Source organism: Exophiala xenobiotica (assembly GCF_000835505.1).
Source record: "Exophiala xenobiotica strain CBS 118157 unplaced genomic scaffold supercont1.6, whole genome shotgun sequence".
NCBI classification, from domain to species: Eukaryota; Fungi; Ascomycota; class Eurotiomycetes; order Chaetothyriales; family Herpotrichiellaceae; genus Exophiala; species Exophiala xenobiotica.
The window spans coordinates 1,850,428-1,866,074 of NW_013562489.1; the positions used below are offsets into that span (position 1 = coordinate 1,850,428).

The 15,647-nt window shown below is 52.7% G+C and overlaps 6 protein-coding genes across 7 annotated transcripts; 1 reads left to right on the forward strand and 5 right to left on the reverse strand.

The window, feature by feature from the left end:
• Positions 1-85: 85 nt before the first annotated feature.
• Positions 86-4,486, reverse strand: PV05_09939 (uncharacterized protein). Its single transcript, XM_013456326.1, has one exon. It carries the CDS (start codon positions 4,252-4,254, stop codon positions 256-258), a length of 3,999 nt encoding a protein of 1,332 aa, XP_013311780.1. The 5' UTR covers positions 4,255-4,486; the 3' UTR covers positions 86-255.
• A 146-nt stretch (positions 4,487-4,632) lies between these two features.
• PV05_09940 (uncharacterized protein) lies at positions 4,633-6,619 on the forward strand. The gene has a single exon (XM_013456327.1). It carries the CDS (start codon positions 4,873-4,875, stop codon positions 5,392-5,394), a length of 522 nt encoding a protein of 173 aa, XP_013311781.1. The 5' UTR covers positions 4,633-4,872; the 3' UTR covers positions 5,395-6,619.
• On the reverse strand, positions 5,454-6,367 carry PV05_09941 (uncharacterized protein; the record flags this gene model as incomplete). The annotated part of the gene is made up of 3 exons (XM_013456328.1): positions 5,454-5,679; positions 5,990-6,102; positions 6,185-6,367. The coding sequence occupies 3 exons, from the start codon at positions 6,365-6,367 to the stop codon at positions 5,454-5,456; spliced, it is 522 nt and encodes a 173-aa protein (XP_013311782.1).
• On the reverse strand, positions 6,517-8,611 carry PV05_09942. Of its 2 annotated transcripts, XM_013456330.1 has the most exons (2): positions 7,960-8,611; positions 6,517-7,865 (listed from the first exon to the last, which is right to left on the reverse strand). In XM_013456330.1, the coding sequence occupies exons 1-2, from the start codon at positions 8,487-8,489 to the stop codon at positions 6,836-6,838; spliced, it is 1,560 nt and encodes a 519-aa protein (XP_013311784.1). In that variant the 5' UTR covers positions 8,490-8,611; the 3' UTR covers positions 6,517-6,835. The 2 variants fall into 2 exon arrangements, with proteins under 2 accessions (XP_013311784.1, XP_013311783.1); XM_013456329.1 differs by having other exon boundaries at positions 6,517-8,611.
• A 116-nt stretch (positions 8,612-8,727) lies between these two features.
• On the reverse strand, positions 8,728-10,288 carry PV05_09943 (uncharacterized protein; the record flags this gene model as incomplete). The annotated part of the gene is made up of 4 exons (XM_013456331.1): positions 8,728-9,058; positions 9,113-9,577; positions 9,625-9,908; positions 9,960-10,288. 4 exons carry the CDS (start codon positions 10,286-10,288, stop codon positions 8,928-8,930), a joined length of 1,209 nt encoding a protein of 402 aa, XP_013311785.1. The 3' UTR covers positions 8,728-8,927.
• Positions 10,289-11,709: 1,421 nt separating this feature from the next.
• On the reverse strand, positions 11,710-14,672 carry PV05_09944 (uncharacterized protein). Its single transcript, XM_013456332.1, has 3 exons — positions 13,631-14,672; positions 13,546-13,579; positions 11,710-13,490 (listed from the first exon to the last, which is right to left on the reverse strand). Exons 1-3 carry the CDS (start codon positions 13,744-13,746, stop codon positions 12,003-12,005), a joined length of 1,638 nt encoding a protein of 545 aa, XP_013311786.1. The 5' UTR covers positions 13,747-14,672; the 3' UTR covers positions 11,710-12,002.
• Between the last annotated feature and the right edge of the window lie 975 nt (positions 14,673-15,647).

The following is a 15,647-nucleotide window of genomic DNA, read 5'->3' on the forward strand; positions in this document are numbered from 1 at the left end:
TCCAGCGAGTCGATCGCAGCCATTGAGGGTAGGCCATGGAGTGTGAGCGTATGTAATTCCCCGTGTACGGGGTCGTCCCGTCCGAGGTAGGTTGTGGAGCCCTACTGGTCTGGATCCCCACGGCACGTCCTGCAGAGCGCGGTTGGGTACTCTATACACAAGCACCGATCGACAAACAGCCGAGTCTTGTTGCTTTTATTAGGATTATCATGTTCCCCTTCCATTCAACAGATGACGGCCCATCATCATGCCCTTTTATACTTCAGTCTCGACACCTCCACTCTTACCATCATCATTATGTTCAAAAACCTCACCAACCCTACCCTTTGCACGCTTCGCCTTCCCAGCCATCCAGTCCATTGTCCTCGCTCCTCTCCATTGCATAACTCCCCTGTGCTTTCTGTGCAGCTGCTTGTGGTGGTCCTTGTAGTCCCTGACCTGGGCTCTGGCCCCTCTCGACCCGTCATCCTCATTATTGTGCCCGTCCACATCAAGCACTTTCTCAACCACATCCTTGGCCTTCTGCAGCGGCTTGCTGGCAAGCTGCGTCGGATCCAGCTTCGACGACTCCGTCTCGCCCGCCTCGCTATCGCTGTCTGAGCTGTCGTCGTTCGCATGCGTCCGTAGCCTCTTGTTCCGACGCTTACTCTCTTTCGCCTCGCCGTTGGTATCTCCGTCCGCCGACGTCGACTCTGAATCTGAAGAATCCCCAGAATCGCCCTCATCGTCAGAAACCTGGCCCTCATCATTCGCCGTATCAAGCACTTCAATGACATCCCTGATATCGGTATTATGCCCCCGATTGGCATAGTTCTTGTGATATCCGCTCAGCCCTCTCCACAGTTTCAGCGTCAACTCGATGTCCCCCAGCGGCTGCTCCCCGTCGGACCCACTGTACCCATAACTCGTCGTGGCGCGGTGCAACGCCTCCTTGTTGCCCTTCCAGATCTTTACGGACACAGTCCTCTCCTCTTCGTCCGGGATGTCTTGCAACCAGAACACGGCAAATTGACTTGTCGAGTCCGGCCCGAGCACTGTCTTGCGGAACTCGACGATCAAGGCGCTCGAATACCTCTTTCGAACGGCCAAGAACACCGATTCCTTGTCCCTCTTTGGCTTCCACATCGCCTGTCCTTTGTCCGGGTCGCTAGCAGGCACCATCTTCGCCCTCATCAGGTTCGTCCTCAATTTGATTCGGTGGTGTGCGTAGGGCTTGTCGGCCCCGCCCTTCGAACGCACAGGACATTTGATCTCGAGCGTGCCATAATTCCAACCCATCAACTCTTTAGGCAATTTCAGCTTCACGCTGCGCCAGACCATACTGATGCGCGCTCTGCCGTACCCTATGCCTCCCACAAGAGGGTACGTCTGCATGATTTGGCTCCTCTTCTCAAACACGTGTCGCAGCGGGAGGTAGATCATGCCGAGCAACGCATCATCCTCGGTCTCACGATCATCGCGCACGCTGATCATGACCTCCGCCGTCGTCCAGTCCTGTACAAAACGCTCCGTGCCTGCGTTGAAAAAAGGCTTCGCGTTCTTCGGCTTCGTTCTCGTTCGGAAGATCTTCTGATGGTTCAGTATGATCGTCGCGTAACTACTGGGCATGTCATCGCTGTGCTCCGATTCGTCCTCCTGGTCGCCTTGTTTGTCCTTCTTATCCTTCTTCTGTAGCGATTGGACTTCAAGGCCCGTGATGTTGTGGACCTGAATGCTGAATATCCCGCTAAGATAATCATTTGGTGGAGGACTAGATATCATCAACTGGTCTTCGCGCTCCTTGTAATCTTCCTGCTTCTGCTGCTTGATCTCTTTACTCTCATCGTGCGCCGTGGCTTCGCGCAATTTGCTCTCGGCAGTCTCGCTGACTTTCTTGCGTAGGTCCGCTTCCGACCTGATTTCCGGCTCAGCGGTCTGCTTGGCCAGTTGTTCCTCGGTGATCGTGGTCTTCGTGAAGTAGCCTACCCGCCATTGCAGAGTGCCGGGCATTTGTTCGTCGGCATCTTCGCCTACAAACCGGTCTTCCCGGTCACACATTGTGTTCTTGAACTTGGGACTGTGCATAAGTTCTTTCAAGTCGACTTCAACGCGACCTAGATCATCATCGGCTGTGTACTTGTCCGAATCCCAGAGTTGCAGCCGCAATCTCTCGTCAGCGTTCACTTCCTCTGCAGTGACCAATATATGAGACCATTCGTGCCAAGCAGGTGCTTGGTCATCGACGATAATCCTGGTAGAGGCCACAGGCTTGCCAAACTTACCCCACGACACTGTCATGTATGCGTCGCTTGAGCCTTTGAACGGTCCGAAACCGCCGTCGCCTTCTTTGAAGCCTTGCGCAGACTTGATGAAGATCATGACCACACCTCGTGCGACGGTGTCCTTCTTGAAATCATCGCCCACAAGCATATCCTTGAGATCCAGCGTCAAGCTCTTTGGGGCGACATACTCGGCCAGCGCGGCATCGATTGAGGATTGGACGAAAGATGATATCAGGGGTACATCCATCAAATTGAGTGCATGTCTTGACAATGGCACACAGGACAAATCCGCCTGCGGTTGTCCCATAAATGTCAATGTGCAAAGGCTGAAGAAAGGAGGGTCCGGGGTAAGCTGTAGTCGCAGTCTCATCGTGCCGATGATACCTCTGAGTTCGACCCAGACAGGCAAAGCAATCCCGCCGGGTAGGTAGAACTTGAGATAGAGATGCGCGTTCTTCGCTTTTGCTTGCAAAGATTTTCCGGACGATCGAGCTCGATAGGCGAATGCGAGCTCCATGTTCACAAAGTCGCCCTGCTCAGCCTCCATACCTTCGCGGATGGCCTGCTGTGTCTGCTCATCTTGTTGGTTGTCCTGATTGCCTTTCTTATCCTCGTCGTTGCCGTCGTCATTTGATTGGCCGTCCTCGATTTGCCCTTGTCCAGGAGCCGCCCTATCGCTCCCACCACCTTTACTATCGTCGCCGGACTTGACTTGGCCGTCGGAACTCACAGACTGACTCGCCGCTCCCGTAGGCAGCCAATTCACGCCGAGGATTCGGAAGGCTTCGCTCCCCTGTCCGAGATCGTCGACACTGACCATCCGCACGACTTTGGGCAGAGAAGCTTGCATGACATCTTCGAGCATGTCGGATATCGAAGTGAACAGGTCCGGATTGATCAGCGGCCACACCGAGGCGAGGAGATTATTCAACCAGGCCACAGACTCAGGAACGACGTCGTTCGAGTCATTCGCCTGTAGCTCCTCTGATCTTGCTGCGTCCCAGACCTCGTCTTTCCACACCTCCTCGACCTTTTTGCCCAGCCATCCTTGCACAGCCCATACCAGTGCAAACCCCACTCCGACGGATGTCAGCAGGATGGCTGTGGCAGGAATGATCGAGAATAACTTCGAGCCCTTCTTTTCACCATGCCGGGAGAAGTCCAAGTCAAAAAGCTGCACAGCCGCCATACACAGCGACACCAGCAGGACCACACTGCCCAACCCGACCGTCAGCGCAAGCTGATACGTCTTCGCCAATTCATCCTTCAAGTCATCGAAGCTTGGAGGCGGGAACAACTTCTGCATGCCCGCATGACTCTTCTGCAGGTCGTCTCGTTCCTGGTCTAGATCTTCCTTTGACTTATCCGCCCCGGCAGGACCGGTCCTCGTCTTCGGTTGCGTGCCCACGGCTGGTATGTTCTCGCCTGCGGTCTTGAGGTCTTTGTGGGTCGAGTCCCTGATGACTATCGGTAAATGTGTAACTGGATCCGTGACTTCTCTACCACCGTCACTACGCGGCTTATGTTTCATGGCCTTTCTCTTCTGTCTGGGGTCGACTTCGCTGGCGACAGCCTCCGTGGCAGATTTCCCTTCCTTGTGCGTCTTTTCATCTTTCTTCTCCTTTTCCTTCCTGTCATCTTGCTGTGTCTGTTGCTGGTTCCCATCGTTCTGATCTTGGGGTTCCCCGCGTGACTGTTCCGAAGGAGTGGGTGTACCTTGCAGATTTCTGTTCTCGGTCTTGTATGGGTCGTGGGTGGACTTGGGAGGCTCGTCGCCTGTGATGACGCCTTTAGCCGCATGGAAGGCTCTTTTGACGGTGGATTCGTCTTCTTCGTCGTGCTGTGCGTCCTCGGCTTGTTGTTGTTGGCCCTTCAGCTCGCTTCGTTCGGCTCTGTACTTTTGTACGGTGGGAATAGGATGTCGAGAAGTGTACGGTGATTTGTAATTTCTTCGCTGATGGCCGTCTGGCTCGAAATCCTCGTTGCCCGACATGATGGGTGTCGAGTCGAGTCGAGTCGTGTGAGGGCAGTGGGCTGTGACGAAAACAGAGGGCCACGAGTAGAATACACAAACGGATTGGCCTACCTTGACAGTGCTTTTGAGAGGACGATGGAAGATTATTAAGAGCCGGTCTCAGGAATCAAGAATGACAATGCTCGTACGAATACAGGGTATATGACATTGCATGGCACCACATTATGGCCATGCGGCAGGACGAGGAGAAAGATGTGTGTTCAAGACGCGATGACGTCCTATCGAAATCCAACTTTCACCTTGAAACTTGGAGACCCACGACACCTACTGGACACCCTACACAGCACGCAAGGCCCTACGAGTAATTTGACAGTTCCCCACAAAGACTGTCCAGCCAGGATCGAACAATCCCAGATCTGCGGTCGGAGAAAATACGAAGGATGCACGTCAGCAAAATGGTAATGCAGAATCAAGGAACAGAAGAACAAGCAGCAAAGCCATGATCGACCGAACCCTGTTATTGATGTGTCTGTGGCGCTAGCTAGACCTCCCGTAGGTGGTTATCAAAAACTGTTCCGCAGCATTTTATTATTTTTGGTTCATACTCCGTACCTTGATCGACGAGATCATCCTTTGATGTCCAGTCATTCGGCCTCCCAAAAACCTCACCATACGCACTACGACGTCCTTCTCCTCCCACGCGGTGCAGATTGGAGCCGCTTGTCCCAAGAGGACGTCAAATCAGCATACCGTCGCGCTTTGCTGATCCATCATCCAGACAAGGCTGCTCACTCTTCGTTAAAGCCCACGCCCCCATCTCGTCCGCGGGCATACGCCGTCGATGACATCGTCACTGCATATGAGGTCTTAATCGACCCAGAGAAGCGCGCAGCTTATGACGAGGCACTCGACAAGCGAAAAGCGCTGGAGTCGGGGCACAAGGGCACACATATTGGCGTGGAGGTCTGGGACCTGGAAGATCTGAAGTTCGACGAGGCCAAAAATGTTTGGTCCAAGTGCTGTCGATGTGGTGATGAGCAGGGCTATATCTTGACAGAAGCTGATCTTGAAAAGGAAAGTCAGCACGGAGAAATCTATGTTGGCTGTCGAGGTTGTAGTCTGTTTATCAAGGTCTTGTTCGCAGCCGCTGAGGGATAGGAACATGGTAGTGGTTCGATGATCGTGTCCAGCCATCAGCGATGATCATGACTTGTCCGTCATTGAGATCTCTTTGGGGACGCCGCCTCCTCCAACTTGTTCAACGATTCGATAGCCTCACTGACATCTTCCGACCGTCCACGCAAGACTGCCTCGAATTCCTCCTTGACCGCAAGGAACGCATCAGCAAGTTCTCGTGTATGCTCGATGATTTGGGCTTCGACTTCGGCCTTTCGACGTGAGAGTGCTAGGAGTCTTGACAGGTGGGCATCTTGAATGCGGACACTGTGCAGATGAGTGTTGTCAGTATACTGCTAGGACACTGAAGCCTCGAACGATCTTTAGTAGAGGCAAGAAAAGCAGAATGACAAGGGAGAGGGAAGACGCGCAGTATATGGAAGAAGAGTACAGCCCTGGGATTCTCCAGGTGAGGAATCAAGTGAGATTCGACAGCATGAGAGGAGAAGGCGCACCACAATGAAACAAGAGAAGGTCACTGGCAAAATCAGAGACCGAGTATGTGTCGATATTAAGGGAAGTTCAGTGATAACATGCCATCTGGACATCAAGAGGGAAGGAAAATGAAGAAACTTACACATCCTCCTTCCCTTCCGCAACCCTCTCATCTATCTGGCCTTCCAACTGCCGGACCTGACTCTCAAACTCCTTCTCGAGACGTTGTTGTTTTTGTTCTTTACGAAGGCCCGTCTATCACCTTTCAGCGTCAGTCACCTACGCACCCTCTCACACGTCCCGCCAGCTCCCGAACATGGGAAAGAGGGAGACTTACATCCACAGCCATAGTCCTCTTCAAACTCTCCTCGATTTCTCCGATTTCACTCCCACCACCACTTCCTCCACCAGACATCTCCATGCCAGAGTCATTGTTGTCGTCGAGGGAGTTGTCCCAGTCGTTGTGAGAAACTCTGGGATGGGCGGGCGCGGGTTTGCAGGATGGACGTCTTGCTGGCATGTTGAGGTGGTCCGTCGAGCAGGCGCTGAGGTAAATGGTAGTAGAAGCCAGGTGTGTTGAGATATTGGGGAGGAAAGGAATATGGTCACGGTGGTCACGTTGAAAGAATAGAGTCGAGTCGAGGCCAGAGAGCATGAGGGCAGTAGTTCTAAGTGGAGGAGAGACAACCCCCTGCTCTCACTGCATTACGTACAATTCTTGCTTGATGGTATGATTTCAAGTACTCTCTGCTCGCTACTGGCCATGATGAATGCCTTCATTTGTAAAGAGCACTTCCCAAGTTTTCCGGTAACTGAATGTTAACAACATTCGTCCAGGTTCAGCGCCTTGTCCCGTCCGTATTCTTACACATATCCTATACAATGCCATACACCATACACCATACACCATCACGATGCTTGCCTCTAGTCATGGCAGCCTAGTCAGTCGACCGACTCTTCCCATCAATCATGCCTCTTCAAAGCCTCTTCATTCAACAATCTGCAGCTCCCCCTTCCTGGCCGTCGCAAACGTGTCCTTATACTCATTCCACAACCACAACAACTCATCCACATACCGCTGATGCACCTCATCCAGGTAGCTTTCATCAACCTTCCCATCCCTCCCACCTTGCTGCACAACCTTGATCGGTCGTCCTACCACCACATTCACGGAGCGCCGGTACGGCAGCAGTCCAACATCATAGTTAAAAATCCCACGGGCATGAAACAACGGCACCGTGAACCCCAGCCCTCTCTTGACCACCATCTGCAGGTTATGAATCCACGGATGCTCCACGCTATCCACCTGCTCATAGAGTTCGTTCTCTCCGAACGCCAGCACAGGCACGAGATCCGCACCCGTGCGGATCGCCAATTTCACGAAGCCCTTCCTACTCTTCAACACGAGTCTGAGACTATGCGGCTTCGCATCCAAACTCTCCCTCGCACCACCAATCACAATCGTGACGGCCCGCCCCATACCTTCGCCATTATGTCCTCCTCGGCTCAACAAGTTCTCAATACTCTCCCTGCTGACACTTGCCAGCCCCATCGCAAGCGCATAGTCCCTGTACAGAGGAACCCGAAAATTCGTATCCAGCGTGAGCAAAGTATTCGTGATCCCTGGGAACAAGTCCGCGAAACCCAACGCTTCCGTCCCGAAAGCTGCAAACGCGCCGTGCGAGATTATCCCATGTGGATGGTATCCAAATATGAATTTCCTCGTGGGCTCCAGCTCGACCGTCCGATGCAAGCGGGCCGGGAAATAACTCGCGAACGCCGACCAGAACTTGCTGCGTCTAAGCCAATTCGACCGTCTCGATAATGTGCCATTGGTAGAGTCCTCGCTGATCAGCAAGATGTACAACAGATAAGGTATCAGCAGCGGCCACGTGAGAGGGATAGCGCAGAGGAGGAAGAACAGCGACAAGAAGATCGGGATCGTAGTCGTATGCCATAGTACAGCCAGGGTCTGTAGACGTCGTTGCAGTGGCACGTTCAACGGGGCCCAGCGGATCCTGTCATTCACAGTAGTCAGCACACATGTTCTCACCCGCACGCCTTCATACGAAGAGAAAGACGGTATATATACGGAAGGAGGGTCAGGCATACGCAGAAGTCTCCCAGCCCGCGCCCGCTCTTCGCCCACTGGCAAGATGAGGTGCTTGCTGCGCATTTGGAACATCCTGCCTCTTCATGCCTTTTTCAACGCCAGGCCCGACTTCTTTGTGAGGCGCCCTCTTTGCATTATGCCGCAAACCCTCCTCGTACTCCTCGCTGGGCTTGATGCTCGTCAACGGAATCTGTCCATTCTGACTTGTATGCTCTGTGTACAGGACTTTCGCATCGTCCACATCTTCCTTGTGGCCGTTAGCCACCCCGTTTCCGTTCGACCGCTCGCCATTAACTCGCTGCTCTTCTTGTTGGTCCAGAGGCGCAGCTTCCTCATTTACCGCCTGGGCATAGGACTTCGGAGGCAGACTATGCGCAGCGCGATCTTGCGGGTTTGCCGGTTCGGAGGTCAAGCCATCAGGGCTAGTAGTGGAGGCCATTTTCTCGGTGTAAGCGGATAGGCAATCGCTGTGCAGTGACTGCGTTCGCTCACGGAACCAGGCAAAGTCGGAGTCGCCGCGCTGCAGCATATAAGACGTCCAAGAAACTAAATCAACATTGGTCAAGCTTGAAGCAAGCAAGTGGTAGCTCGAGTCTGAGCTTGGGCGGAACCAGTTTGCTAGTACCACCGTCCGTATTTGAGAAGAAGGTGGTTTCACAATTAATTACATAGGAAGTACTCCGTCCAGCCACAATGACGTACTCCAGTATTCACGATCAAGGAGAATTGACATGAGCTCCATATTACTTAAGCAGTGCCTTCCCTTCCTTTGTCATATATGTATGTACACTCGAGAAAACGAAATCATCCCAGTCCTCATCGTCTCATCTCTAGATGTAAACAGGCTGCGTCCAACAACAACTTCGACTAATGCCAAAACTTTCACCATCAGTCCTTCGCCCGGTCCTTTCTGGGAGGTACTACCGTGGCAGCACCTCGACTGTCAGGACTGAAACGGAACTACCCTTCACAAATCCTTGTTCGCGAAACCAAGCTGAGTGTTGTCGCTGTCAAAAATAGCAAATACAGCCTTCAGGAAAACATCTCCATAGATCGACAGACCGAGCCCCTCGTTACTCTGAATACCTCCGTAGCATGCTGCGCACCTCGTTAGCCTTGTCACGCGATATTCAACACTGGGTCAAAACCTACTCGACGAGCCGTCAGTGATTGGGGCAAAGTTGATGAAGGATCCAGGAACAGTGAATTGAGCATCCTCAACACCAAGAATGAAATCAGGCAAAGTAGCAGTGCAGTCAAAGGTATATCCACCCTGGCTGTTGTCGTATTGGGCACCATCAACTTCGTCGTAGTAGGCAGAAACAATGTCGTCGTCAATGAGGATCAATGTGGTACCAGTGTCCGCGATGGCGTCAATGCTGCTTGATTGGAATGAACCGTCACCAACGCCATAGCCGGTGCCAGTAAATTCCCAGAACCCGTTGGCACTGTTGACCGCTGTATAGGTAATTTCGCCGGTGTACTTGCTATCATCGATGAAGCCAAAGTCGTAGGAGCCGGGAGCACCCTTCTTTAGGTCTACCGTGAAGACGTTGGCATCAAGGACTCCCTCGTGGATGGCGGTGTCGAAGAAGGTTGTCTGCTGTTTAGGTGTAACTATCATATATCAGTACAAAGGCGCCAGTTGACGAGAACTTTCTCACCCGTGTTGATCGAGCTAAAAGCTAGACCGAGCAAGCCGTCGTTGTTTTGATCTTGCTGGAACTGCGCGCTGATTGTCTTTGCGAGCTCAACAGCTTGGCCGGTGACGGTGGTGCCTCCAACGTCGACCGTGTCAGTGTAGACGTCACCGCTAGCACCAGAACCATCACCATAGCTGATATCCCAGGTGGCACCAGAAAGCTTCTTGGCGGTGGACGACTTGGACGGGTTGTAGATGCTATGTCCGGAGCTTTGAGAGCTGGGCAGCTCAGACGAGAAGACCCAACTAGGAACAATCAGTATTCTTATCGCGAGTCGAGCACTTGCCATTGCTTACAGATCAGCCGAACCTGTATCAAAGTCCAAGTTCAGGGTTTGACCACCGATGGTGACTGGGGAGAGGTATTCGGAGTCGTATTGCTCCGGAGTGGCAGTGACAGACCCATCGGCGGCTGCAGCATTGCTGACATCAGCCGGAGCGAGTTTGTTGTACTTGCTATAGACCTTCTGCAACTGCACCGGACCCGGCTGGAATGGCTTTGCAGGGCCTTGGTTGACAGTGAAGCCTTTCTTGGTGTTGACGGAAGTGCCCGGGACAGGAATTGGCTTTGCGAGCGAAATAGAGGCGAGGGCAGAGACTGCCAGCACGACGGCAAGAGAATGCATGGTTGATATAATGAATGGATGTCTCGACAGAAACTAGAAACGAGTGGATGTCTTGCTGGCGATGAAAAAGAAAGAATAGTTTGATAATTGTCAACAATAAAAGAAAGAGTGACCTGAAGGAGGGAAAACCCCTGAAGGAGATGTACTCACGCTGGACTTATATAGTGGTTGAGGAGCATGCTTGCTGATGTTGTGAGTTGGAAGCGGATCCAAGTCACTGTGCATAAAATCTGCAGGAAACAAGAAGGCCGCAAGACGATGATACCCTGGGTCCGTTCGATGACGATCCTTGATATTGGAGGACTGTTGCGGCACTGTGAAGATAGGAAGTATCACGGAGACATGAACAATTCGAGAAGGTCGGTAACGAAAGCCAGCTTCGAACATTCGAGAGCACATGCTGGCACACATTCGTGATTCGAGAAGGCGGCTGAACAGTCCAAGCATTGGCAGAAGCTGCAATGGCACTGCTATGAGAGGGACTGGCTTGCTGAGCGGCGCCATTGGGCAGGAGGGATGATAGCAGGGCTGTCCAGGTGCTCATGCAGCCTGAGGTTGGCGCTTGAAAGGAAATTGAGCTGGAGTGTTTGAAACATGGACTGATATGATGCATGGGGATGGGGCAGATGATAGCAGCAGAAGCAAGGCCAGATGTTGATGAAAGCGAAGATGAATGAATGGGGTTGGTAAAGAAGTTAAGATGAGGTTGGAAAAAGAAAATGCCGAGGGTGTTGATGGTTGGCTGCAGCTTGGAACAGGCTAATGCCCACGATCGACGCCCCTTCGCATTTCAAGCCCAAACCACCTGATGCCACTATCGGCCACCAATCGACCAGGTCTGATTGATGGCTGCTTCCACAAGCTCAACACCATCATACACCTAGCTGCAGAGCCTGGAACGACCCCTCCGATTCGTTGGCATCGAGATGAACCTGTGCCCGTTGAGGCCGTCGTACCTCGTATCCCATGAGGCTGCGGGACAGCCTGCCTTACGCCTGTGTGGTGCGAGTAGACGGCTTAACGATCCGCCCCCTGTTATGCTACCCTCTGGACCAGGAGTTAGTTAGTCCTGTTCATCTTCTGCGAGTCATCCCTAGCTTTACGGCAGGTAGATCGTGGCTGCTTCCTGCAGGAGCGATACGAGGAGAGATACGAACCTCGAAGCATTTTGCTGTCAAGCTTACACGGTGCTTCAAATCTCCAGAGTTTCCTTTTGATAGACTGTGTGTCGTCACACCCGCAAAAGAAATGCCGTGTGATATTCTTATGAGCTCTGAGCATGCTTTAATCTCTTGATGATCATGCATGCGACACCGGATCAAAACCTATCTCAAATCGCACCCGACAACGTCTGCGGCGGACCTCTGCCTCCAGAAGCTCTCGGCTGCCGGAGACCGCCGACACTCTATGTCCAAGTAGGCTTACCTTGGTTCTGTCAGGACGACGATCAGGCATGTTCTCCTACAGCAGGACAGAGCACTTGTCGCACAGACGAGGGTCACCAGTCACGTTCCGACATGACACAGAGGGCGAAGGTAGGAAGACGTTTGATTTCCAAGTTCTGATCTCCATTCACATCTCGCTGCAGAAGTATAAATGCTAATGAAGAATCCGGCGCTATACAATAAGCCACAATCGAAAGACATTTACGCCATTTTTGTTTCTCTTCATATCGTCATTGGGAAAGCAGTCCCGTCGCTGAATGCGCCTCGTGTTATGGTGCAGAATTGGGCGGAGGATATTGGATGGGTTTTGCCGTGTCGGAACGAGGAACTCCTGCTGCTAGACCAGCTAGTGCATTGGCCGCATCGCTTTCTGACCGATCTAACGCTGGGCGGCCCTCTTCTCGAGCTGGTCGTCGGAAATGTGACGACTCCTCACTCACTGGTGGTGACCCCACATGTGGGAAGGATAAGTTGCTACCGGACGACGGAAGGGGTAGTGGTAATGTTCGCAGGTTCGCTCCTTGAGCAAAATCTGGAGGTCTATCAGATGGCATCTTTGGTAGTCGTTGGGAAGGCTGGTATTGTTGCGTCGCAGGGCTGTATGGCAAAGAGGCGTGTAGTGCCCTGGGCATCTCCTGGTATGCCGTTCGAGGATCTGAGGAGCGGTTTCTCCAGGAGATCTCCTGCATGGTCGGCGATAAATGCGCTGGTGCGCTCATACTACCTTGAGGACCGAAAGGCGGTGTCGCAGCAGGATGCTGTTGAGGCGGCTGCTGCTGCTGCTGTTGTTGTTGTTGCTGCTGTTGCTGTTGTTGTTGAATAAAGTACGCTATCCTCGAACGTGCGAGGTGGTCAGGAGACGGGAGGGTATCCGATGGTGAAGCAGCTGTGCTTTGTCCCAACGATGGCGGTTGTGCTAAGGAACTTGTGCCCAATGAAAGAGTTGCAGTCCGCAACAAAGGTTCCGGTATGTCACTTCGTACCGTCGACGATTCGTCCGAGACAGAGCTATGACTGGACAGGAGCCCAGGACGGAAGTAGTCTCGCCCGGCAGGAATAGGAGGTGACCCGCTGCGAGAGGAAGGCAGAGGTGGGCGTGATGGCATCGACGGCGCGGAGGGGTTCGGTGGTATAGGGCCGCCTGTGAAAGACGAAGTAACCGATCCGACGGAACCGCCACGAGCATGACCTGACGGCGGTTGTGTCGCTTCTGAATTCAGCTCCAACGATTTCGTCGATATGATACTGCCACTAGATTCGGCTTCGAGTTTCGGTCTTTTGGGTTCCGACGCAGGTCCATGCTTGCTCTTGAAGTCCGCCAAGTACTGCATATACTCCTTGTATGCGTCGGTCTTGCGGTATGTCGACAACTGTATGTTATACCTCTCTTTTGCCGCGTTGGCCTGTGCCTCAAATGGCTCTTTACTGGCGGGGTCCAACTTCTGCCATTTGTCGCCAACGAGTTTGGCGATCTGAGTAAAGGACAAATTTTGGTCCTTTACCTCCTCCCGCACCCTGTTGGAGAAGATCACATATGCTGAAGGAGGGCGCTCGGGTGCGTTTTCGTCAGGCTTGGGGTGACGCCTATACTTCCTCTTGGCCTCAGGAGCCTGTCCTTGGCCTCGTTCGGTCGAAGCAGTTGGGGTTACACTGCTTTCAAGTGGCTTGCCCGTTTCCGGGGGTGCTTCTTGAGCCGGAGATCCAACGACGCGTTCGTACGGGATGCCTCGGTAATCCGCGATAGCCCGTTGGAGTTTCTTTGCTGAGAGTCAGCCATCTTGGAACTCTATGCCAGGTCTGGTAACCACTTACCCTTCGATGACCTAGCTTGACATTAAGAGCGTCGCTATAGGTATTCGTCAGTATGCCACGCGGTGGCATTCGGCCAGAGACTTACAAATCGCTCTCTTGAATATCGGTCAAGGTATCCCAAGTGTCGAAACCCTCGCTCAAGAATATATCAAGGTATTGCTCAAGGCCTAAGCGCTCGAGATGGGGCGCAAGATCTGTCATTCAAGCGTGCAAATTGACTCATCGATGGTAGGATATCGATAGCCGCGGTACGTTCCGGTCGTCAACCTGGGGGATCTGCCGTACAAACCGTTCGATGAGGTCCGGGGGGATGGGTATCGAGGTTGACCTGTTTTTCATGTGGAGACAACGCTTCTGGGGTGGCAAAGAGGTCTAGGCCTTGTGTCATTCGAGCATCCGGTGATGATTGGTGATGGGTAACAAGAGCCAGTGTTGGAAGGGGTGTATGTAGTATAGTGTTGTATATCGGTCTTGGCAATATCACCAGCCACAGGATAAATTTTCGTGTTCTTGGATTCAGAGTTAGGTAGGTTGCAGTGACAATGATGAGGTTTTGAGAGGAATTGCTTTCCGATTGATGACAAGATGCCCCTTTTGATTCCTGGAGGCCGATGCGCAGGTCGAGTCGATCGTCGACTAGTGATGGAGGATTCCGCACCAAGGTCTTCAGGGTCCGTAAGGGTCTTGTTCAATACCCATGAGGGCCCGACGTGATGGTGGTGGGGGAAAGACGAATGCGATACCGATGCCGATGAAGCCCTGAGATCGCGAGTTGGGCTGATGCGGCTCCAATCAGTACCGAGAAGCAGATATGGAAGTCCTAAACAGGATATCCAGATCTCAAACTGGAAATAAGGCGGATTTTTGGTGCAATACGATCATAGACCACGCGATCAGGAGGGATGCTGATGGGAGGGCCAAGCGAAAGCCCACGAGTAGAGACACAAAAACTCCCCACCCACCCGGTAACCGTGCAAGGATCGGACAAGATGAGAAAATTGGCGACAAGCGCCTTTGTACGGAAAGAATGGAAAAGAGGAGCGAGAAAGGGCCGCTTAGAACGAGATTATGGGCTGTTCATGGTCTGAGGAAAAGGTGATGTTGATGGAATGAAAACCCAAAAATCAGGCATTGACGTGGGCATGGACAGGGGAAGCTGATAGGATGATGCAAGGAGCTCTGCTCTCGCTTTGACGTGCCGCCATTCGTTCGTTAGCGAGGCAGAACTGGCCCCAATCATCTGTGGATTTCTTCGTCTTCGGGGTTTCCCAGGCATCTTTTAGGCAGTGGGTGGTGGGAGGACTCGGTTTGCGTTTCGAAAATCATACACTGCTAGCTCTTAGTAGGCAACCGAAGCCATGCATGTGCGCCTCCAAGCTGGGTCTCGTTCCAGTCATGGCGGTCCCAAGGCCGTCGCTCGGTGCCTGCCAGACCCTGAGGAAGCCATCCCACTTTAGCGGCGGTGGACTCGGTGGGGGAACCTTGTTGCCCTCTGCAAATGTACCTGCGTACGGAGTAGACAGAGCACATCTCGATGACACCATCGTGCTGACTCGCTACCAGCTGAGGTGCTGTACCGAGCCGTCGATGGACTGCATATGACGGCAATGGCTCCTGGCGCGAGATCTATTGACTACCGCAGTATGTATATATTTCACAGATATTTTGCACAGCATCGATGGAACGAGTTGCTCACAGACTCGGTCAGACGTACTGATTTGGCAGAATAATCTCCTGCTTTCGATTGCATCCAAACAAACGAGAGTCGTGACAGATTGAGGCGTGGAGGGTCCGACGGGGTAGAGTCCTTCGGAAGGAGAATTGGATGGACCCTGCACTTTGCTCCAGCAAATGTCGACAAACCCATGCTTGATCGTCGACCAAAAATTTGTTGGCGCCATGGTGAAAGCCAATTTCGCTGTCCGTTTCGATGCCCAAGCAGAGTCTCCAGGCGAGAAATTGAGCTACGAATAATGGAAAATTTAGGTCGCAGATCAACGGCTGCAGGAAAGCGTATCGTACGAGTCAGGACTCGAGAAAACAGGACAAGTGTTAAAACCTGTTACTCGGTCGATCTGGCGTAGAATAAAGTCGTCTGCGTA